We start from the raw sequence: 21,268 nt of genomic DNA, 5'->3' as shown, positions 1-21,268 counted from the left end.
TTTTGAGCTGACTGGGAGATGAGGGAGTAAGCCACCCAGAAATGTGGTCAGAGAGTTTGAGGAACAGTAAGTCCAGTGTGGCTGGGGGAGAGGGGCATGTTGGGCATTGGAGCAGATGAAGTCTGAGTGGTAAGGAGTGGAGATGGGCATGGGTAGACATTGGAAGGATGTTGTGTTTTTACTCCAAGAGAAATGGGAAGCCAGTGAAGGATTCTGAATGGTATGATAGACCTTGTTTTACTGTCTCATAGTGTCCTGTTACAGTTACAGATAATTATGTCCCAAGCAGTTTTTAAAGACAAGAAGAAATGCAGCTTCTGTGTGAATTTGAATTCTGAATAAGGTGACTGCCCAATATTTAATAAATACTAGATGAACATCAAGTTTACCTGGCCATGCTAGTTAATAAAAACAGCACAGTACAATCTCTTTTGTAGGTTGTTTTTGAGTATGTAGTAGTTGGCATGTCATTTAATGACTATGCAAAAAAACTGGACCTTTAGGGAGAAAGGAGGACATTAGTGTTTCTTGAGAACATACCCTCTGCTAGTCAAACAATTCACAGCTGTTTTTTATCTCCACTCCAATTTGTGGGATAGGGTATTGCTACTTCCTTGTATCATGTCTGAAAAAGTATGTTCAGCGTTTCTAAAGAGATGACCAAGGTAAAGAGTTAGTATGTGAGAGAGCAGGGATTAGAAGCCTGGTCTCTGGTTACACACTTTGTCTACCCCTCCTCTTTTTTTTTTTAAAACCCAGCAAGCAGCCTTTCTGTATGGGTGTGGAATTTTTTATTGATTTCACTCTGGTTTCTTCCTTATATTGAATAGTGACCTAGTTGTTTCCATATCAAATCAGATGATCTGATGTAAACACTTAAGTAATTGAAAAATTAGAACTCTTTTGGTGCCTGTGGTAAAAAAGTTGAAGTAAAATTAACTTGTGGTGGTGGGGCTTTTCTTTTAAGTTTTAAAAGAGCTGAGCTTATTTGAGTCAAGTGGCTCTTTTGATTATGACTTCATAAGTTGAGTCAAGCATAATGAAAATCTGTGTGAAAGCCCCCTTTTAAATTTGAGTGTGTGTTGCTCAAGTTGTGATAGTATTAGCCGTGACATTTGATGAAGAGAGATAGTTCCAAATAGGATTCAGTTGCTTTGTGGACACAAACAAGCTCTTGAATAACCTGCTGACTGTCTAGTTTACCTAGTCACTTTAGATGTATATCCCCACCTAAGAAAAAGCCAAAACAAAAGGGGGAAATGCCACCAAAGTGTCTTTCATCATTTTGTTGAATCCATTTTATATAATTAGTACCCAGTAAGAGTCATTAGACTGCTTATTTGCATTGTAAAATTTTAAGAGCGGTTTTACTTTTAAACAGTTTTTTGCTAAAGAGTTCTATTGCAATCCATTTTCGAATCCCTTAACACTGAACAGTGTTCAGCAACAGAGGTTTAAGTTGAATTACATGGCCTATTCCTTTGTAATATTAGGATGTTTGTATTTCAGCAAACATTCAAAGCACTTATTTATTATTTAAGGATTTTAATATTTCTAGGTTTAGGAATTGAGTAGACACCAAATTTTAGAATTAGGAGATTTCATTTTTCAAGGATCATTTATTCTCTTTGTGAAACAAATATCCATGACCGTTGAATGCTGGTCATTATTATAACTTCTTTAACTGTGAGACTTTAAAAATCTCATTTAATTCTTCGTTGTTTGTTTTCACCTTACTAATCTTTTTGTTAATATGAGATTTCATTAGAAAAGATGTTTGTGGAGGGAAAGAGCAAATTTAAATTAGCTGCCTTGCCTACTTGTTAGATGTTTTGGCTTTAAGTTTGGGATATGAGTTGAAATATGATGACTAACTCAAGTACTTTAAGGAGGTTATTTCTGTCCTATTATCAAAGGTAATCAGGAATTTTAGCAAAAATAACTTTTTAATAGTCAAACAGTCTTCTCTAAACCAGAATCAAAACATTTATTAATTTACAGTTGTAGGCATCTTTTGAAAATAATTCTGAGGATGGGAAGAAGAAAACTCCTTTAAACTTTCACCAATGGAACATTTTAAAAAAACCTTTGAGATACAAAAGAGATACAAAAAAAAACCTAAGATACAAAACCAGTTTGGATCTTACAAGTGTACTTCTGAAATATTTTTTCAGGTGAATTGCCATTATATAAAACATCATTAGGTACAGTGATTACATAGTACAGTACATTATTCCACTTTTGACTTAGAACTATTGCAGCGTCTAAGAAGAGTTCATTTTAATTGTCATTCCAAGTGCAGGAAGTATATGGATGAATGATGAGAGCCACAGAACTAAGTAACTGTTCTAAACTGCAGATTATAATTTAGGTGGATACTGAGGCTTTGGGGTTTCGTTTTGCTTAATATTTGAAATTGTACACATTTGATTCTATTTTCTGGCTATAACCTGTATGTGTTTTGTTTCTTCTCTGAGTTTTGAACTTTCTAATTGGAAAAGGAAACCCTGACTTTCCCTAATTTTCCCCTTTGTATAGTTAAAGCTATAGATTGTAGCCATGTTTTTAAAAATAGACTATGACAGGACAGTAAACACATTTTTCTTTGAAATAGTCTATCCACCTCTTCCCCCCTATTCCCCTTCCCCCAAAAACCTAAAAGGAAGTTCTACCCCTAAATTAGTCTTTTGGTTAGTAAGGGAATGCTTAATGTGCAATTTTTGGTCAGAATGCAAATTGTATACATTTGAAAGGAAAAAGGTCAGTTGATTAGTTATTTAACTTTCCATAAAAATAGGTGAAGAAATATTGCTCACAATTCCCCTCTCCCCACAGTGCACACAGTAATTGCTCAGTGGTTGCACTTTTGCCCTTTTTGTTTTCTCTCTCACTTAAGGACAGTGTAAAATAAATGGAAAAACTGCATCCCTTGAAGCTAGGCACCAGGGTTTCATTTCTGGTTCTGCTACGTTTTGGGTAAGTCTGTCTTTAGATAAAAGGAGCTCTGAGTCTTGATCTCCACATTGATTTAAAAAAAAATCAATGATAGGCAGCTTGGACAATTAATTATTTAATAATTAAATACCTAGCACAGAGTTGGCACACAGTAGGAGCTCAAATGTTAGCTTTTAGTTTTCTGAGTATGGTAGTTGTTATTCTTTATTACTGCTTTACTTACACAAAGTTACTTTTTTCTCTGGAGTATATTCTTTGTGGACTTGTAAGGAGTCCTTACTATGTTCTGATTACAATTCTAAGAGTTTAACTTGAATTAGTTCAGATAACCTTCACACCCTGTTTACAAAATGAAGAAACTGAAGCATATAGAGATTAAGTAATGATCCTAAAGTCACACAGCAATTAAGAGGCATAGGTGGTATTAAAATCCTGCCAGTCTGATTTGACAGTCTGCATTCTTTACCTCTCTGTTGCAGGTAGAAGGGAAGAGAATTTCTAGTGACTCCTACCTAGATTCTTAGCCTGGCCTTCTGATAGAACTTTGCCCCTAGGTGAAAGTCTTCTCTGGGAATAGAAAGTAGTCTGGTTAGTTGGATTGATTTTTCTTCTACTTTTGATTTCAGACCTACAGTCTGTGAGAAGGCCTTTTTATAGATGAGTGGTTTGGGATGTTGGTAACATTTGGCTATATCTGCTGGATACTATGTATCATATATAGAAAGTATGATTTTTCTGGACTTACACCAGCTCTTCTCAATTTCAGATGAAGTTAAACTGTTAATTATATGGTAAACACATGAGAACCACATCCAGAGTTTTTAAGGAAAATTATGGGTGATCATTACAGTGTTTGAATTTTTAAAACATTGTCTTTTGTGAGCTAAGATTCATCAAATCCTGAGATAACTAGAATTGAGTTAGAAAATTAATTCTTTTAAAAATATAAAGGCCTTGGTGTCTGTCTTTCTGGAGTTTAGACTGAATTTGGAATTTAAAGGGTGAGAGATTGAAATTTAAGGCTGAGATTCTATTCAGAATAATAGAAATAATAAAATCTTAATTTTTTGTTTTAAAAATGCCACCTATTAAAATTATTTTTATTTTGAAATTGTTACCTAGAAAATAATTTTCCATGTTCAGTGTTTTTCTTGATGGAAGTACTTTTGTAACTTTATTATCATTTTTTGTTTTAGAGCTTTTTTGAGTCCCTATTTTTCTATTGCAGTAGACTGTTAAGTTCATTCACTTGGCTATATGATACTTGGCTATGTCCAAAGTATTTGTCTGATTTTTTTTTTTTTTGTCCCAGATAAACTGTTATTTTAAATGTAAATTCCAAAGTTCTTGAGTGGAAAAAAAAATCGCAAACATCAGCTAGATTTAACTATTAAACAATATATATTGATAACCACATTTTTTTAATTTTGGAAAGATGAGTAAGTAGATGCTTTTTACTGTTCAGATTATAGTATTTCTAACTTCAGTAATCTTTGATATAATTGTTATTAGCTTTCTATTCCAAGACACAGTTTCTTTTTCTCCCTCCCTCTCTTCCTTCCTCTCTCTTTCCCCTTTGTTTTGCTAGAATTAGAAATAATTAGGGTCAGTTCAGTTCAGTCGCTCAACTCTTTGTGACCCCATGGATTGCAGCATACCAGGCTTCCCTGTCCATCACCAGCTCCCGGAGCCTACTCAAACTCATGTCCATCACGTCGGTGATGCCATCCAACCATCTCATCCTCTGTTGTCCCCTTCTCCTCCTGCCTTTGATCTTTCCCAGCATCAGGGTCTTTTCCAGCGAGTTGGTTCTTTGCATCAGGTGGTCAGAGTATTGGAGTTTCAGCTTCAGCATCAGTCCTTCCAATGAATGTTCAGGACTGATTTCCTTTAGGATGGACTGGTTGGATCTCCTTGCAGTCCAAGGGACTCTTAAGAGTCTTCTCCAACACCACAGTTCAAAAGCATCAATTCTTTGGCACTCAGTTTTCTTTATAGTCCAACTCTCACATCCGTACATGACTACTGGAAAAACCATAGCTTTGACTGATGGACCTTGGTTGGTGAAGTAATGTCTCTGCTTTTTAATATGCTGTCTAGGTTGGTCATAGCTTTTCTTCCAAGGAGCAAGCATCTTTTAATTTCATGGCTGCAGTCACCATCTGCAGTGATTTTGGAGTCCCCCAAAATAAAGTCTGTCACTGTTTCCACTGTTTCCCCATCTTTTTGCCATGAAGTGATGGGACTGGATGCCATAATAATTAGGGTATATTCTGTATTTTATACATTTTACATACTTCGCCAATATTGAATTTCCTTGAAAATTTGATAATCTCTAGATAGTTTTCACACTTGAGTCCTAAAGATTGTATTGCTTAATCTTGTTTAATGACCACCCTAGTTTGTTCCTTTTAAGTAAGTCTTAAATAGCATGTACTACATTTGAGTGCTGAATCATTGTAGTTGTCATGTTTTTGCTCTTAGGAAGATACCCACTGGGTTTGTAGTAGAAATAGACACACTCCATCTGTTTTTTCTTCCACCTCGGTTTTCTGTCCACTTCTCATCCCTTATAAAATACTTCTTTGCTGTCTAAATTCTCAAGTTGATAGAAATTTAAACCTTTGAGCTGTACTGTCAAAATCAGAACTCCTTGCCTGATGCCCCCTTGTGGCCTGGGAAAAGGGGATGGGTGTGTTGTAGCTCTCCTAAATAGGCTTGGGGAAAGGGTGGCTCTGTGTAGCCCACTCCAGCTTCCTCTAGGCAGCCTTTGGGACTACAGAATTGAGTACATGGCTCCCTAGTAAGAGGGCAAGTGTTAAGATTTATTCTAGGCACAGAGAGCCGACAGAGGAACGGTCAGAGTGCATTAAAAGTACAAGAAAAGGGAGGATGCTCATCAGACTTTGCGCAATGGAATTGCTCATTACGACTTGGCCTAGCAGAAACTCATACTGTCAGTTCTCAGTGAGGTATCACTCATTAGCCTCTGTGGTATTGGAAATGGGTAGCTGCAGCCCTTTTTCTTAAAATATATTGCTCCATATACTGGAAATGTAAACCCATTAAAATAATTTGTTTGCATATACATGGACATTATTTATACTTTTATTTCAAGTAAGATATGAAATGGAGTTAATTCACTTATATAATTGTTATTAGTTTTTATGGATGGGGCTGTTTTTTATCTTTGTCCCCCCAATTTTCTAATATCTTGCTTTCTGATAGGAAGTCATTAGTACAGTGAACAACTTTTTGACTGGCAGGAGTGACTTAAGCTGTGTTTTTCCTCCCTCTCTTCAAAACTCACTCAAGCCTCAGGAAATAACATGGGATTTAATACTGTATGATATCCCCCCCAATAATTTTGATTGCTTTGCTGCCTCTTAATTTTTAGGAAAATGGAAATGTTTAATTTAAAAGTTATTTCCAGATTGTGGCCTGTAGTTGTTATACTTCTAGGTTAATCTCCAGCACTTTGTGCAGCGTTATACAGTGGTCAGTGATGATCATAATGACCCTCAGGAACTTCCCTGTTCTTCAAAGGATTAAAACATATGTCATATACTACATCTCTTAGATACCGTATCACTTACATGTATTGTATCTCTTAGAAAGGTATATTCATTTTAAAAATAGCTTTCAGTAGCAAAAGTTGAAATCAGAGTGGTTTCCTTTCAGTTCAACAGTATATTAAGACAGGTATCTGCCTTGTCATTTGATTTCACTGTGGGTTTGTTGCAATTGAATAACATCTTTAGGTACTTTTCAAGAGATGTGTCAAATAATGGGATATGAGTTATCTGGTGTCCAGAGTGGTAGATTTATTTATGAAATAACAGGAGGCTAGTAAATTGATAGTTTCTCAGTTTTAATGGAGAACAGAGGTTGAGATTTTAATGTGTAATCCTAAGCAGTAACACATTTACAGAGAATAGTATGGCTGACAGATTGGACTCCAGGGTATTAAAGATGGGGTTGGTTTTCATATTTGATTTTTGCATAGCCTTATTTTTACTCTATGAAAGGTGGAAATATTTATATCTTCGTTAGTCTTTTTCCTGAAAACCTCAAAAGATTTGTAAGTATGTACAGCAAGCAGTGTGGTTTATAGAAAGATTAGTAAAACTCAGATTCATGAGATCTTTCTGTTCTTGACCCATTTCTACTAATAACCTGGGTGATTTTCTTTTAACAAATTCCTTAACATTTGGGGTCTGTTCTCTCATCTGTACAATCAGGGGATTGAGGTTTGTGATCTGTCTGTCTGGGCCAGATCAAAAATGCTTGGGTTCTCAGATGTGTTGCTTAAACCACAGAACACTGTATCTATTAATGTGTGTCCTACTCACATGCTTTTTCCTCTTCATTGGCAATAATAGCTCAGAAAGAACCCAAGTATTTTGCTGAGAGATGGTATTAGGACTTGCGAGAGGGAAGAGTAATAGTGGGGAGGCTGAAATTACACAGGAGACAGCTTGCATGAGGAGTCAAAGAATGTGGCCCTTGAAACTGGGAGAGAGTGGAGGGCCTAACTGCCCTACTTTATTTTGCTTAGGACTCAGGGCAGATGAGAAATGAGTATGTGTCAACACAAGGCCAGTGAGAGAAGGTTATTACAGTAGAGTCTGGCTGGAGAGAATGTCTCCTAGGCTCAGGCCAAGGGAAAGAGGTAATTTCTTTCACGGTGAAAGAAGGAGAATTCTATTAAAAGATTACCTTGGTTGGGAGGATGCAGGGTACTTGTTCATATTTCACTGCTTCTGGTTTGATTGAAAATACGAGGAAATTCTCTTGATAATTATCTTGGTTCCTGACCCCTGTAAGGAGAAATGTAGAGTACCTCATATCCTGTTGCTTGTCACATTTGGTAAAGATAGCAAGAAAACCAGAGTCGGGGGTGAGTAGGGTGGGTGGTGAGGTTCGGGAGAATTGTACCCCATATCCTTTACAATGTGTTTTAGGACTGCAACAAATATCTGTTAATCTCATTGTTCCTAAGGGTCACTTGAATGTTCTGACTGGCTTAAATAATATCATCTTCCCCACCACTCCTTAAGCATCCCTTGGAACTTTGTGCTTGGTTAAGGTTTTGAGAGTTAGCTCTGCTTCCCTCCTAGAGCCTTTATACGTTCTCACAGGACCCCCTTTTAGGAGAAATGCAGGGTGGGTGAACTTCTTTTGCCTCTGTCCTAGTTGCTTTTCCAAAATGATAGCGATTTTGTGTTTTAGATTTTTAAAAAATTTTCCTTATTAATAGATCAAAACATTAAGCTAAATGTTATTTTATGAGGCACTTGTATTGCTAAAAATGATTTAGGAAGCAGTATAGAAATACTTAGTCTTTTGTGATGTTACAAAGTTTCAGTTTATTTTCTGGTTTCAATAGAACAAGTTGAAATCATCGCAGAAGGATAAAGTTCGTCAGTTTATGATCTTCACACAATCTAGTGAAAAAACAGCAGTAAGTTGTCTGTCCCAAAATGACTGGAAGTTAGATGTTGCAACAGACAATTTTTTTCAAAATCCTGAGCTTTATATACGAGAGAGTGTAAAAGGATCATTGGACAGGAAGAAGTTAGAACAGCTATACAGTAGATACAAAGGTGAGTGTTTGCTTGTGACTTTAAATATTTTGAACCAGGTTTTCCAGAGTTACATGCTTCTTGTGAGAAATCAAATAATACAGAGGACATTAATTGGGTGGATGTGTCTAACAGAGCTCTTTAGATCTTAGAATTAATTTAAGAAATCTGAAAAATTATTTCCCTCTTCTCACTAAAATTTCTTCTTAGTGTCTTTATTTCCTTACCCTTTATTTGCCTCCTTTTTTCCTCCTCTGTTACCCAGTTTGAGAATGGGGACTGGGGGGACTAGGTTTTTTTCCCTCATTTTCATAAAACTCAGCTGAGCCTATTTTAAGGAAACCTGCGTAATAATTTTAATAACGTTTAAATAATTATAAAGTAATATATACTTCTAAAAAGTTAATACATAATAGATTGAATAAAGAAAAAGTTAATAGTTTCTATGTCTTTTAGTTATTCTCCTGAGAGAACCAATATTTAAGAGCCTGGTGTCCAACTTTCTGTGTCTTTTATGCAGAAATACATATATAGAATTATTTCAAAGTTTTTCCAAAGGTGGGATTATATTGATATACATAGCTCTTGCCCCAAAGTCAAGGGATGTGCGCATTTTTTTATTTGACAAGTGTATGAGTACTTCTTTGTCCTTGTATTTGTATCTAAATTTTTGCTGTCTGAAAAGTAAATTTTGATAGTTGGGGTTTTTCTTTAATTTGAATAGCAGATGTTTGTCTTGTGATTAGAATTGAATCACACAGTTTGGTTTTTCTGATGTTCTCTAAGAGATTTCTATAATGAAATTAAACTTCAAGGAGAAAAGAATTTCTGTATATAATACTGTTTAGAGTGCCTTTGTTAAATGTGGATATGTTCAGTAAAAATCCTTTTTCCCTGTATAGGAATGTCAGATTTTCTGGTGGTGTGTAAGTATGGGACTTTTTTCATATGAATAAATGAGACTTTTAAAAAACCAGGTCCTATCTAGTGCCTATCCTGCTGTTTAAGAATGCTGTTTCAGGGGCAAAGTGGCTTTAAATATTACAGGGGGAATATAACAGTTAAAGCAGTATTTCTTCATATTTTTGGTCTCTTGTGATCATTTTAAAATATGGAACAGAAAGCGTTCCTTTTGTCAGTTTTAGGAGTAGCTTAGAAAATATGGCACTAATTTCATATTGTACTGGTGTTTTTAAAGATCCTCAAGATGAAAATAAAATTGGAATAGATGGTATACAGCAGTTCTGTGATGACCTGGCCCTCGATCCAGCCAGCATCAGTGTGTTAATCATCGCGTGGAAGTTCAGAGCAGCAACACAGTGCGAGTTCTCCAAACAGGAATTCATGGATGGCATGACAGAATTAGGGTGCGTGTGTAATCTTCATATGAAATCAGTGCACTGCTATAAGAGTCACTGTGGAACTGATATCCGTGCCCCAGACATTGCTGTAAATAGAAATGGGCTAATACGCTAGTTCCTTCCCATGTCAAGTTATCTGTGTAGTTAGTACAACCTGTTCTGTTCTATTTGCTTTATGCTTTTATCATTAGTTTCTGAGGGACGTTCATAGTATTAAAATTACTGTGCTTTAATATTTTATGTGGGTTAGTGAAGTGAGCAAGTTTTAAGTTATTTCCTAATGTGAGGTGGTAAACTCTGAATTTGTAAACAAGCTCCTAGAATTTAAAAATCCTAGAAGTTACTAATTACTTTTTGTTCTACACAAACCTTGACAACTGATTAGCTAAATGTCTTGGTATAAATAGATTGAAAAGTCACAGGTAGAGGTTTTACCTGTGGCCGCTAGTTGTCTCCATTTAATGAGGCTCTGAAAGTATTCAGTCTGTAATCAGTGACAGGCTGTCCTTACTGTTTTTAGTGAGTTCTTTTGAATAATAAAAGCTGAACATTTGTTGAACATTCATTTCAGGAACTATGCTAAGTACTTCACCTACCACTTCACAATAGCTTTGTGATTGTAGTAGTGGTTATACCCGAATTTTAGAGATGAGGAAATAGAGGTAGAGAGAAACTAGAGAGTTAAGTAGTATTAAAGCCAGGATTTGAGTTCAGTCATTCTGATTCTTGAGCCTGCAGGACCTCGTAATCAGTCAGGGTCCAGACTGGACACACAAACCATACCAGCGATTTGAACAGGGTAAATTTTAGAAATTATTATATTGTGTAAATGGGGTAAAAGAAAATTCTAAGTATAGCAAAGGTGGCAGCTGTAAGAAGTTGTCACCACCCCTGGAGCTGAGGGAAGGAAACAAGGAAGGAACCTGGAAACTTAAGAGGATCCCCACAAGGCTAAGATTCTGACCCTGGAAGACAGTGCCTGGCTACTTCTGGAGCATTGTGCCTGCTTCTCTGATGGAGAAGAAGCTAGCTCTAAGGGTCACTTGCTGCAGAGCTGTGCAAGTTGCCACCACTGGTGAACACTGCTAGGACCTCCCAGTACACTGACACCCTCGCTCTCTGCAGAAAACAGACTGGGCTAAGAAAAATTCCTTCCTCCGCTTCCAGCGTTTCATCGCCCTCTATTGGTAGAACCTAATGGTGAGCCAGCTGGCAAGAAAAAAATGAAGTCTCACAATTTGTAGTCCACTGCAAACAGTCACAAAGTTGGGCAAAGAAGGGTGAATTTAAAGCTGAGAAACAATAAATTAATATCTCGTCTTGACACTGTGTTTTATAGCCAAAGCCAGCCTTATCCTGAACTTGCTGGAGTTTTCAATACTAGGACTGGTTTCACTGGAACTCTTTTTTTCCCTCATTTAAAAGTGAGTTCATGTAAAATGTAATGAACTTCCAAAGCAGTAATCTGGGAGGTGTTATAAAGACCATGAAAGGAAAACAAAAGCAAAAATGATTTGAAGGAAAAAAAGTATAGTGATTGGTTTGTGGAATCTATAACAGAAGATTTCTACCGTAAGCAAAGTAGGACTTGGTACTTGAACCCATTTAAGCTCCTTGGAAATTGAATGGTTTCAGATATAGAAAAAAGCTTAGTACTGATTTGAGATAACTTCAGTTGGAGATGGTACTTTGAATATAATGAGAAGTTTTCAAGAGGAATGCCTGTTTCCTCGCCTAACCAAGAGACTGTAGCTTTCAATTTGTTTGGAAGCTAGACCTGTGATTTGTTACCATGTAAGGAATACTACTACAGTTTAAACTGATGATTGCAAAGCTGATTAATACATTCTCATATGTTCACTACAGCTGGCTTCTACCATTTGAGTGTATTGACAGTCCCATGAATACATAATTAAAAGTCATAGCCCATTTCTCTTAAAAATAGTGATTATTGCTAACATTAGAACTTTTCTTCTTCCAGCTAATCCCATACTTGTTTATGTAATTTAAAAAGATGAAATTTTAATGGATTTTTAAAAAGAGTTGTATGAAATAAACTGTTATAGGAATAAATAAGTTTTTGATTTATAAAGAAAAAGCTTATCTTTTATAAACTTAATTTTGTATAGATGTGACAGCATAGAAAAACTAAAGGCCCAGATACCCAAGATGGAGCAAGAATTGAAAGAACCGGGACGATTTAAGGATTTCTACCAGTTTACTTTTAATTTTGCGAAGAATCCAGGACAAAAAGGTTTAGGTAAGAATTTTTAAAAAGTATATTTGGTGTTTCAAATACATTCAACTACATTGACCATGTCACTTTTGTTTTGTAATTGAAAGTTCTGTTTTGAGCATAAAGTTATTACCGGCTACTGAAAAACAATGAAAAACAATGAACTTCTAGTTAATCAGAAAATACCCTGCCTATTCAGTAATAGGGTTACCCTGGATACTATATATGAACCACTGATTTTTTTTTTTAAGAACTACAATACAGGAAATAGTTATTAAAATTCCACTGACATGGGTATGTATGTTTGCTTGTTTATTTTTCAGAAGATACTGTAGGATCTTAGGATCATAAGTTTTTCACTGTGTATCTGTTGAAATAGCATTTTAACATTTCTGAGTCTTAGCATGTGACTTTATTCTTTTTAGTAAATCCTTTTTTGATTTGAAGTATTTGGAAACTGTAACAAAGAATAAAAAGGTGATTTTTATTTATCATCTTACCCCAAAATAGCCACTGTTAACAGTTTAGATCGGTCAGTTTATACTGTAAAAATAACCATACATTTGCTCTGGGGATGATGGCTAAGGAAGTGGAAGTAAAAACTTCAGTGTAATTTGCAGATCATTCAGAGAAAGTAGACAGTAGCACATAATACAAAATTATAAATATGAGTATGAGGGTTTTAGATAAAAGGAGAAATGAGTAAAAGCAGGAATGGTTGGAAAGTGCTTCCTGGGCAAGAGGGAATGTGAACCCAAGGATTTGATATTTGGCTGGGTAAGTGAAGATGAAAGATGTTCCAGGGAGAGGATAGTTTTAAATAAAGGTCTCAGACTTTAGAAATAAGCTTGGCTTCTTTGTGGAAAAGAGAAAATGATTTGATTTTAGTGCAAATGCTTGTTTGGAGCATAAATTGGTGAGACACAATAAGACTCATATAATAAGGCTTCTTTTAAAAACAGGACAGAAGGGCTTAAATTGGAATCTGTGGGCAGTGGGGATGCACCGAAGATTATGATGATGGCGCAGTGTGCCTGGCAGTGTGCTAAGTACTTTACATACATTGCCTCATTTAATGTTTAACAACTTTATGAGTTACTCATTCTTTTATTCAGTAATTCACCAGCTACCATGTGCCACTCATAGAGTGCTAGACACTTATCCTTATTTGGCAGATGAAGAAACGGAGGCACAGCATGTTAAATGATGGAAGTGAGTTTGTTTTTTGATTTTGAAGATAAGGTTATTGGAGAGGCTAATAGGTGTGTCTTGTACTAATCATTCTTTATATTTTAGATTAGCGAGAAAGAACTTTGAGAAAAGGATTAGACCGAGGAAGTGACTGAAAGCTTCCCCGGTAGCGCTAGTGGTGAAGAACCCGCGTGCCAATATAGGAGAGGCGCGAGTTTGATCCCCGGGTTGGGAAGATCCCCTGGAGGACGACATGGCAACCCACTCCAGTATTCTTGTCTGGAGAATCCCACGGATAGGGGAGCCTGGCTGGCTACGGTTCAATAGAGTCACAAAGAGTTGAACAAGACTGAAGCGACATAGCATGCACACATAGGACATGACTGAAAGCTAGTGGAAAGGATGAATGTACAACATTTGTACTAGAGAATTGACCCAAAGAGTGACTAAATGTGACTGAATTAAGGATTTACAAAATAACTATTAAGCAAAATTTGGAATGATGAAGTCGTCTTTTCAATTAATTTCAATTGGATTTTATTCTTCCAGGAAAACTCCTCATTTTACTGACAAAATAAGCTGGGATACCAAGGGTTAATTTCTCTGTCTTGTATCTGTGGCCACCTGTTAACTGGATTATTTTTTCTCGTCTCCTCTTATCTTCCCACAAATAAAAATCGATTGAAGCATTTGAATTTACATGTATGTGCTTAAAGAATTATTTCTGTTGTGTTTAGAATGTATCACAATATTTTGATATGATTAGAGAAAATGTTGTGCATATTAGATATTGATTTAAATGGGGCTGACATATTGCTTAGTTATATCCCTACCTCTCACTAGAGCACAGTATAAATGATATTTTTGGGTGAATATGTAGTTTTGATAGTGAATCTTAGTTTTTATTGTATTCAGTCAGTTCAGTCGCTCAGTCGTGTCCGACTCTTTACGACACCATGAACCGCAGCACGCCAGGCCTCCCTGTCCATCACCAACTCCTGGAGTCCACCCAAACCCATGTCCATCAAGTTGGTGATGCCATCCAACCATCTCATCCTCTGTTGTCCCCTTCTCCTCCTGCCCTCAATCTTTCCCAGCATCAGGGTCTGTTCCAATGAGTCAGCTCTTCGCATCAGGTGGCCAAAGTGTTGGAGTTTCAGCTTCAACATCAGTCCTTCCAATGAACACCCAAGACGGATCTGCTTTAGGATGGACTGGTTGGATCTCCTTGCAGTCCAAGGGACTCTCAAGAGTCTTCTCCAACACCACAGTTCAAGAGCATCAATTCTTCAGCACTCAGCTTTCTTTATAGTCCAACTCTCACATCCATACATGACCACTGGAAAAACCATAGCCTTGACTAGATGGACCTTTGTTGACAAAGTAATGTCTCTGCTTCTTATATGCTGTCTAGGTTGGTCATAACTTTAATTTCATGGCTGCAGTCACCATCTGCAGTGATTTTGGAGCCCAGAAAAATAAAGTCAGCCACTGTTTCCCCATCTATTTGCCATGCAGTGATGGGACCAGATGCCATGATCGTAGTTTTCTGAATGTTGAGCTTTAAGCCAACTTTTTCACTCTCCTCTTTCACTTTCATCAAGAGGCTCTTTAGTTCTTCTTCACTTTCTGCCATAAGAGTGGTGTCATCTGCATATCTGAGGTTATTGATATTTCAATAAAATTGACATTTTTATAGCTGTTGGGTATATTAATATGATGGTATATTGGAATTTTAGATTACAGGAAAAGTTGAGAAAAGTATACTGAAGAATTAGATTTTAAAATTGTTTTATTGTAATAAGTATTGAGCTTAAGAAAAAAGTAACATTGTTCAATGGGTGTAGAGTTTCTGTTTTCTAAGGTGAAGAGCTCTGGAGATTCATTGCACAATAGTGGGAATGTAACTCACATTACTGAACTATACACTGAAAAATGCTTAAGATTATAAATTGTATGTGTATCTAACCACAACTTAAAAGTTGTTTTAAAAAAGCTTCAAACTGTAGAACGTATAGCACAAAGTGAGCCCTAATGTAAAATAATACACTTTTGGTAAAACTATTGGCTCATCAATTATAAGAACTATACTAAAGGCTTCCCTGGTGTCTCAGCTGGTAAAGAATCTGCCTGCAGTGCAGGAGACCCTGGTTCAATTCCTGGGTCTGGAAGGTCCTCTAGGGAAGAGATAGGCAACCCATTCCAATATTCTTGAACAACTTTGGTGGCTCATACCAAAGAAGAATTTGCCTGCAATGAGGGAGACCTTCCTTCGATCGCTGGGTTGGGAAGATCCCCTGGAGGAGGGCATGGCAACCCACTCCAGTATTCTTGCCTGGAGAATCCCCATGGACAGAGGAGCCTGGCGGGCTGCAGTCCACGGGGTTGCAGAGAGTCGGACACGACTGAAGGACTAAGCGCAGCACAAAGCAGTACCTTAAAGATGGGGGAAGGTCGTGGCGTGGCACTAGTGATAAAGAACCCTCTGACAGGAGACAAGAGACTCGTGTTCAATCCCGGGATCGGGAAGATCCCCTGGAGGAGGAGATGGCAACCCTCTCCAGTATTTTTGCCTGGAGAATCCCATGGACAGAGGAGCCTGACTGGCTACAGTCCATAGGGTCTCAAAGGGTTGGACATGACTGAAGTGACATAGTATACGTGCATGGGGTAAAGATATATGGGAAGTGTGTACTTTTTGCTCAGTTTTTCCATAAACCTGAAACTACAAAGTCTTAATTTAAAAAAATGTAATAAAAGACAAATCATAATTTCTCTTTTTGTTTTTGCACCGATGTTGGGTGTCAGTGTAATGACTTGCTTAGTTGAAGTTAATTAAAAAGAAAGTAGTTTTCTTGACAGCGTTTCTAAGGGTTTACAGGGCTCTTAAATTATAATATTTGGCAGAAGGGAATTAGGAGATCGTAGGAGAAGAGTTGAGGCCCCAAAAAATTGGCAGAGTGACAGTGACAGCATTGTGGTTTATTTATAAATAGCTGTGCTAGCTATAATGAGAGCTGGTGTTTCCCGTATTTTCTCATTTTCTGTAACCTTATTTCTTATGACACCAGGATAGGATACTTCCTTTGTCACCGTCTGCTTCAGTCACCTGCCATTTCTGGTAGTCTTCTGAATCTTAAATTTGAAAGGGATTTCATAAGTCCTGTTGTTAAATCTAACCTATGCAATGTAGCATCTGTACCTGATGCTCATTTAGCTTTTATGTTTGAACATACAGGGTGGGGATTGAACACATGTCATTTTAGAAAGTGGTTCATTCTTATCACAGAATACTATTGTTATTTTTCTTTATGACATCTTCATCTTTATAACTTTTACCACTGTTCTTAATTGTCTTCTGCAGCAACACAAAGGAAGGCTAACCCTTTCAAGATTTTTCTCATTTATCCTTTCTCATTTTTTTCAAGTCAGCATTCCAAATTTTAACTATTCTTCATTTGAGAAGACCTTTGTTATTCCTGTTGCTGTCACCCCTAGATAACATTTCCAGTTTCTTCGTTTCTCTCAAAATAGATTTCTTAAAGCTGAATATAATACTCCAGAAGGAGGCTATTTAATGTAGAACACCATGGGTCTGTTATTTTTTGCAAGACTGTTCATTCTATTAATTTGTCCAAAAATTGCTTTTGTTTTTTAACAGCCATATTATTTTTAGGATCATCCTGAACTTACTAAAGTCTATAGGTTATTTTCTTGTAAACTGTTGGGGTTCAGCTAGAATTTAGAAATTTTTAACATTTATTAAACATTTAATATTTAGAACTTATTTTATAGTTTTTTAATGTGTATTTTTATTTACACAATCCCATTTGGTTCTCATAACAACCCTTTGAGCTAAGTAAAACAACCTGTCATTAAGATAAGGAAACTCATGGTCACAGAGGTTGACTTTTAAGGTCACGTAACTTTAGAGTTGTTAGAATTGGGACTCAACCTCAGATCTTCTGACTCCACATTTTATGTTCTTTTTATTGTATTATGTTGTGCTAACTTAGATATTTCTAGGTAAATTTAAGACTTTGTGAATAGGATTTTAAATCACCATTCATCCTCCCTAGTGAGTTAGCAACATTTTGTTTCCCTTTAGGGACTATGTTTGGATTCAGTCTCAATTCATGTCCATTTTTGTCTGGCACTCAGCTGATCATCTTTTATGAAACAGAACATAGCCCTTGTTGATTCTCTGTGAAAGAGTGACACTGGGATTACCTCTGTTTGCATTTTTAATTTTATTATAAGGGCTTAAGGCTTCATTCTGCAAGTATCTCAGCTTTAGGTAATACTATTACTGGGCCTTTCTTGTGTCTCTTTCCCTCTGAGTCACCCTTCTGTTTGTTCTAATTGCTCTCATTGCTTCTTGTTACATTATAGAGTTTGTTTTCTTTCCCATACTGCTTCAGAATCTATAATAATAATTTTAAAAATTACTCAAACAATAGTAAGAACATATCCCAGACTGTTCTAATACTTTATGTGTATTCTCTCACTTAATTCTTAAAACAACCTCATGAGGGCAGGTGCTGTTATCTTTATTTTAACCTGAATTACAGCGAGGTGAGCTTCGTTGCCCAGGGCCTGCTTAATTAGGGGAGGAATTGAGATTTAAGATGATAAACCACTACATTAAACCGCTTCTCTCTCGCTGAGCTGTTCTCTCTGTTATTCAGACATTTCTGACTAAAGGGCAGCTTTTCTTTTTTTTTAATGGCTGCGCTGTACATCTTATGGGATTTTAGTTTCCTAATCAGGGACTGAACCCAGGGCCCAGACAGATAGAGCGCTGAGTCCTAACCAGTGGACCACCAGGGAAGTCCCTAAAGGGCAGGCAGTTTTTCACGTGCTTGTGGCAATTGACATTTTATTCCTGTAAAATTTAATCTTCTGTGTTTCAGCTCCTAATAAAAATTTATTAATATTTGAGTATTCCTGTTTCATCCAAAAACATTTATTGACTGCTTACTCTGAGAGCATGGAGTTAGGAGCATCTTTGTCTGGGTGAGTTTGCAGAGTCTTCACAAAGATTATAATTTTTGATCCTTGAAGAATGAATATATTATTTCAAAACCAAAAGAAAAAGAAGCCATCTTGAATGTGGAAAGATTAGCAAGTTCAATTTCTTGGAGGTGAGAGACAGAGCACCTTTGAGAAACTGCAAGTAAGTCTATTTGACTAGAAATGTAGATTTTATCTGAAAGCAGTGGGAAACTTTGCAGACTTTTTGAAAGTTAATAGATCTTGTTTCTTGATTTGCTTTAGATTTACAGCAAAATTGAGCAGAAGATACAGAGATTTCCCAATTATCCCATTCCCCTATATTTACATAACTTTTCCCATTATCTAATCCCTACCAGAGTGGTAACGTTTGTTACAGTTGTACCTACATTGACACATCATTATCATTCAAACTTTAATTTTACAGTCGGGTTCACTCTTTTTCTTTCTAAAAATTTTATTGAAATACAGTTGATTTCCAGTGTTGTGTTAGTTTTAGGTGTACAGCAAAGTGATTCAGTTATATATGTGTGTGTGTTTATACACACACACCTTTTTTCATTATAGATTATTATAAGATATTGAATATATTTCCTTGTGCTATATACTAGGTCCTCGTTGGTTCTCTACTGCATATATAATAGTGTGTATATTTTAATCCCAAGCTCCTAATTTATTCCTACCCTAGGGTTCACTCTTGATATTGTGATATTGTACGTTCTGTGAATTTGGACAAATGTATAAGGACATATATCTACCATTATAGCATCATACAGAAAAGTTTCACTCTTCTGAAATAATTCTGTGCTCTCCTGTTCATCCTTTCCTCCCTCCTAACTGTTGGCAACCACTGATCTTTTTACTGTCTCCAAAGTTTTGCCTTTTTTTAGTTGGAATCATACAGTGTGTAGCCTTTGCACACTGACTTCTTTCACTTAATACCATTATTATGAATTTGTTTTCTCCCATATCTTTTTGTGGTTTGATAGCTCATTTCATTTCAGCACTGAATAATTTTCCTTCATCTGGATGTACCACAGTTTATATGTGTACCTACTAAAGGATATGTTGCTTGCTTCCAAGTTTTGGCAGTTATGAATAAGCTTCTGTAAACATTCATGTACAGGTTTTTTCATGGAAGTGAAACCAAATTTATATGCCTGCAAGGTCCATCAGAAAGCAGTGTGGTCCTTTAAAAGGAGTGGAGGCAGAACTAGAGGACGAGAAGTTGGTTATGAAGCTAGAAATGAAAAGGACCCTGGCATAGGCCCTTTTCAGGGCCTGTGGGGATGGAGAAGAGAGAGATTCAAAAGGTACTTAGAAGCCAAAATGAGAAAGCTTTGTTTGAAAGTGTGATGAGGAAGTTAGCATTAACCCCCATTTGGGGATATTTGGAAATATGCAAGGGATAGTTTTGGTATTGTTAGAATGACAGGGTTTCTTTTAGGATTAGGGGGCTGCTCAGGGACCTGCAGTGCGTAGGACTGTTGCTCACAATGAAAAATTGTGTTTCACTGAGATAACTGTAGGTCATCACTGTAGGGTGATAGCATTCATTGAAAGAGCAGGAAATGGTAGATCTGTAGAAGTAAGATACTGAGTTGAGTTTGAGTCCTTTTGAATTTGAATTGTTTGTGCATATCCAGTTGAAGATATCCTTAGGCAGTTAGATGTAAGAGTCAAGAATATATATAGAGAAGTTTCAGATTTTAGGACTTGTTAGAGACGGTTGAGCGTAAAACTTGAAAGAAGGTAAAGGTTTGAAAAGTCTGCGAGCAGTAGAGGTGGTTATTCCTGACATTCAGTGTTACAGAACATCAGCATTCAGTGGGTGACTAGAGGAAGAGGAGAAGTGAAGGAAAGCCAGAAAGGACAGAGGAAAATCAGTGCAGTGATACCGTTAAAGCTCAAAGAAGTGACAGTTCCATCCAGGAGATGTGCTCAATTTTGTGAAATATGGCGGAGAGCCAAGTAAATTAAGGACATTAAGGTTTATCTGGCAACCAGAAGGGCTTGGTGACCCTTCAGAGATTACTTTCAGTGGGGTGAGTGATGAAGATGGACATTAATTTATAGAATTAAAGTGTCTGGGGGGTAAAGAAATTGGACAATGAATGTAGATTACAAAAAGTTCTCTTCTTTTACAACCTGAACTTTCAAACATCATGCATATATACTTCTACTCTTGTAAGATTCTTAGATTGGTATATCAGCTGAGAAATGGGCATTTATAGGTGTTTCATGGTTTACAATTACTTGAATATTTCATTGTGTCTCATTCTTATTTTCTAAAAGTTAAAAAAAATGCTAACAGTGATAAGCTTAGTTTTCATAAATTTAATGCATTTGAAGTGAAGGATATCATTAAGCATGCTAATAACAGCAAATCCTACTAGACAGGCTAATGACAGCAATTTTACTGCACGTTATCTCTATGCTTTGATTTGTATGCTCTATGTTTAATTGGTAAGAAAAATAATAAAGAACCTGAAAGGAATATTTGGTGTAAAGCTTTAAAGATTGCGAAGATTAAAAAGGATTTGTGATTAGGGACTGAGGTCCTGTTTCTAGTTCTCATAAAACATGGGGATCTGAACTTGACTTTCAGACATGTTTTTGTGAGCACATTAAAAATAAAAGTAGAAGACTCCATGTACTGTTCCAAAATGATCTGTGAAGGGAAGGAGAAAGAGGGTAGTTAGTAAGAGGGTGGAGAGAGATAAGAAAGAAAGATTATTTTTTTGAAGTTAGTTGATAACTTGAGTGTGTTTGTTTGTGGAGGGGGAAGCCAGAAGACAGGGCAAAGTTGAGGATACAAGGAGAGAAGAAACTAAAAGGCAGGATGGCATATTGGATCCAGAGTAATGGTGTTAGGGGCTTAACCTTGGATAGGAGGAAAAGAGGCACCTTTTCCATTGAGTTTGAGG

General features: G+C 36.6%; 1 protein-coding gene across 3 annotated transcripts in view; it reads left to right on the top strand.

Moving 5' to 3' along the window:
* DCUN1D1 (defective in cullin neddylation 1 domain containing 1) overlaps window positions 1-21,268 on the top strand; it is a 30,189-nt gene that overhangs the window by 3,282 nt on the left and 5,639 nt on the right. Inside the window, exons 1-4 of one of the 3 annotated variants that reach the window (XM_061166658.1) lie at window positions 7-343; window positions 8,345-8,561; window positions 9,739-9,907; window positions 12,031-12,161. In XM_061166658.1, the coding sequence (XP_061022641.1) occupies window positions 8,387-8,561; window positions 9,739-9,907; window positions 12,031-12,161 (475 nt within the window). In that variant the 5' untranslated portion in view covers window positions 7-343; window positions 8,345-8,386. Of the gene's footprint in view, window positions 1-6; window positions 344-8,344; window positions 8,562-9,738; window positions 9,908-12,030; window positions 12,162-14,425; window positions 15,027-21,268 lie in introns of those variants that run through there. The other 2 variants (XM_061166656.1, XM_061166657.1) reach the window with 2 other exon arrangements.

Source organism: Dama dama, chromosome 19 (assembly GCF_033118175.1).
Source record: "Dama dama isolate Ldn47 chromosome 19, ASM3311817v1, whole genome shotgun sequence".
Classification (NCBI taxonomy): Eukaryota; Metazoa; Chordata; class Mammalia; order Artiodactyla; family Cervidae; genus Dama; species Dama dama.
The sequence above is the reverse complement of the archived record's forward strand: the minus strand, read 5'-3'. Positions and strand labels throughout refer to the sequence as shown.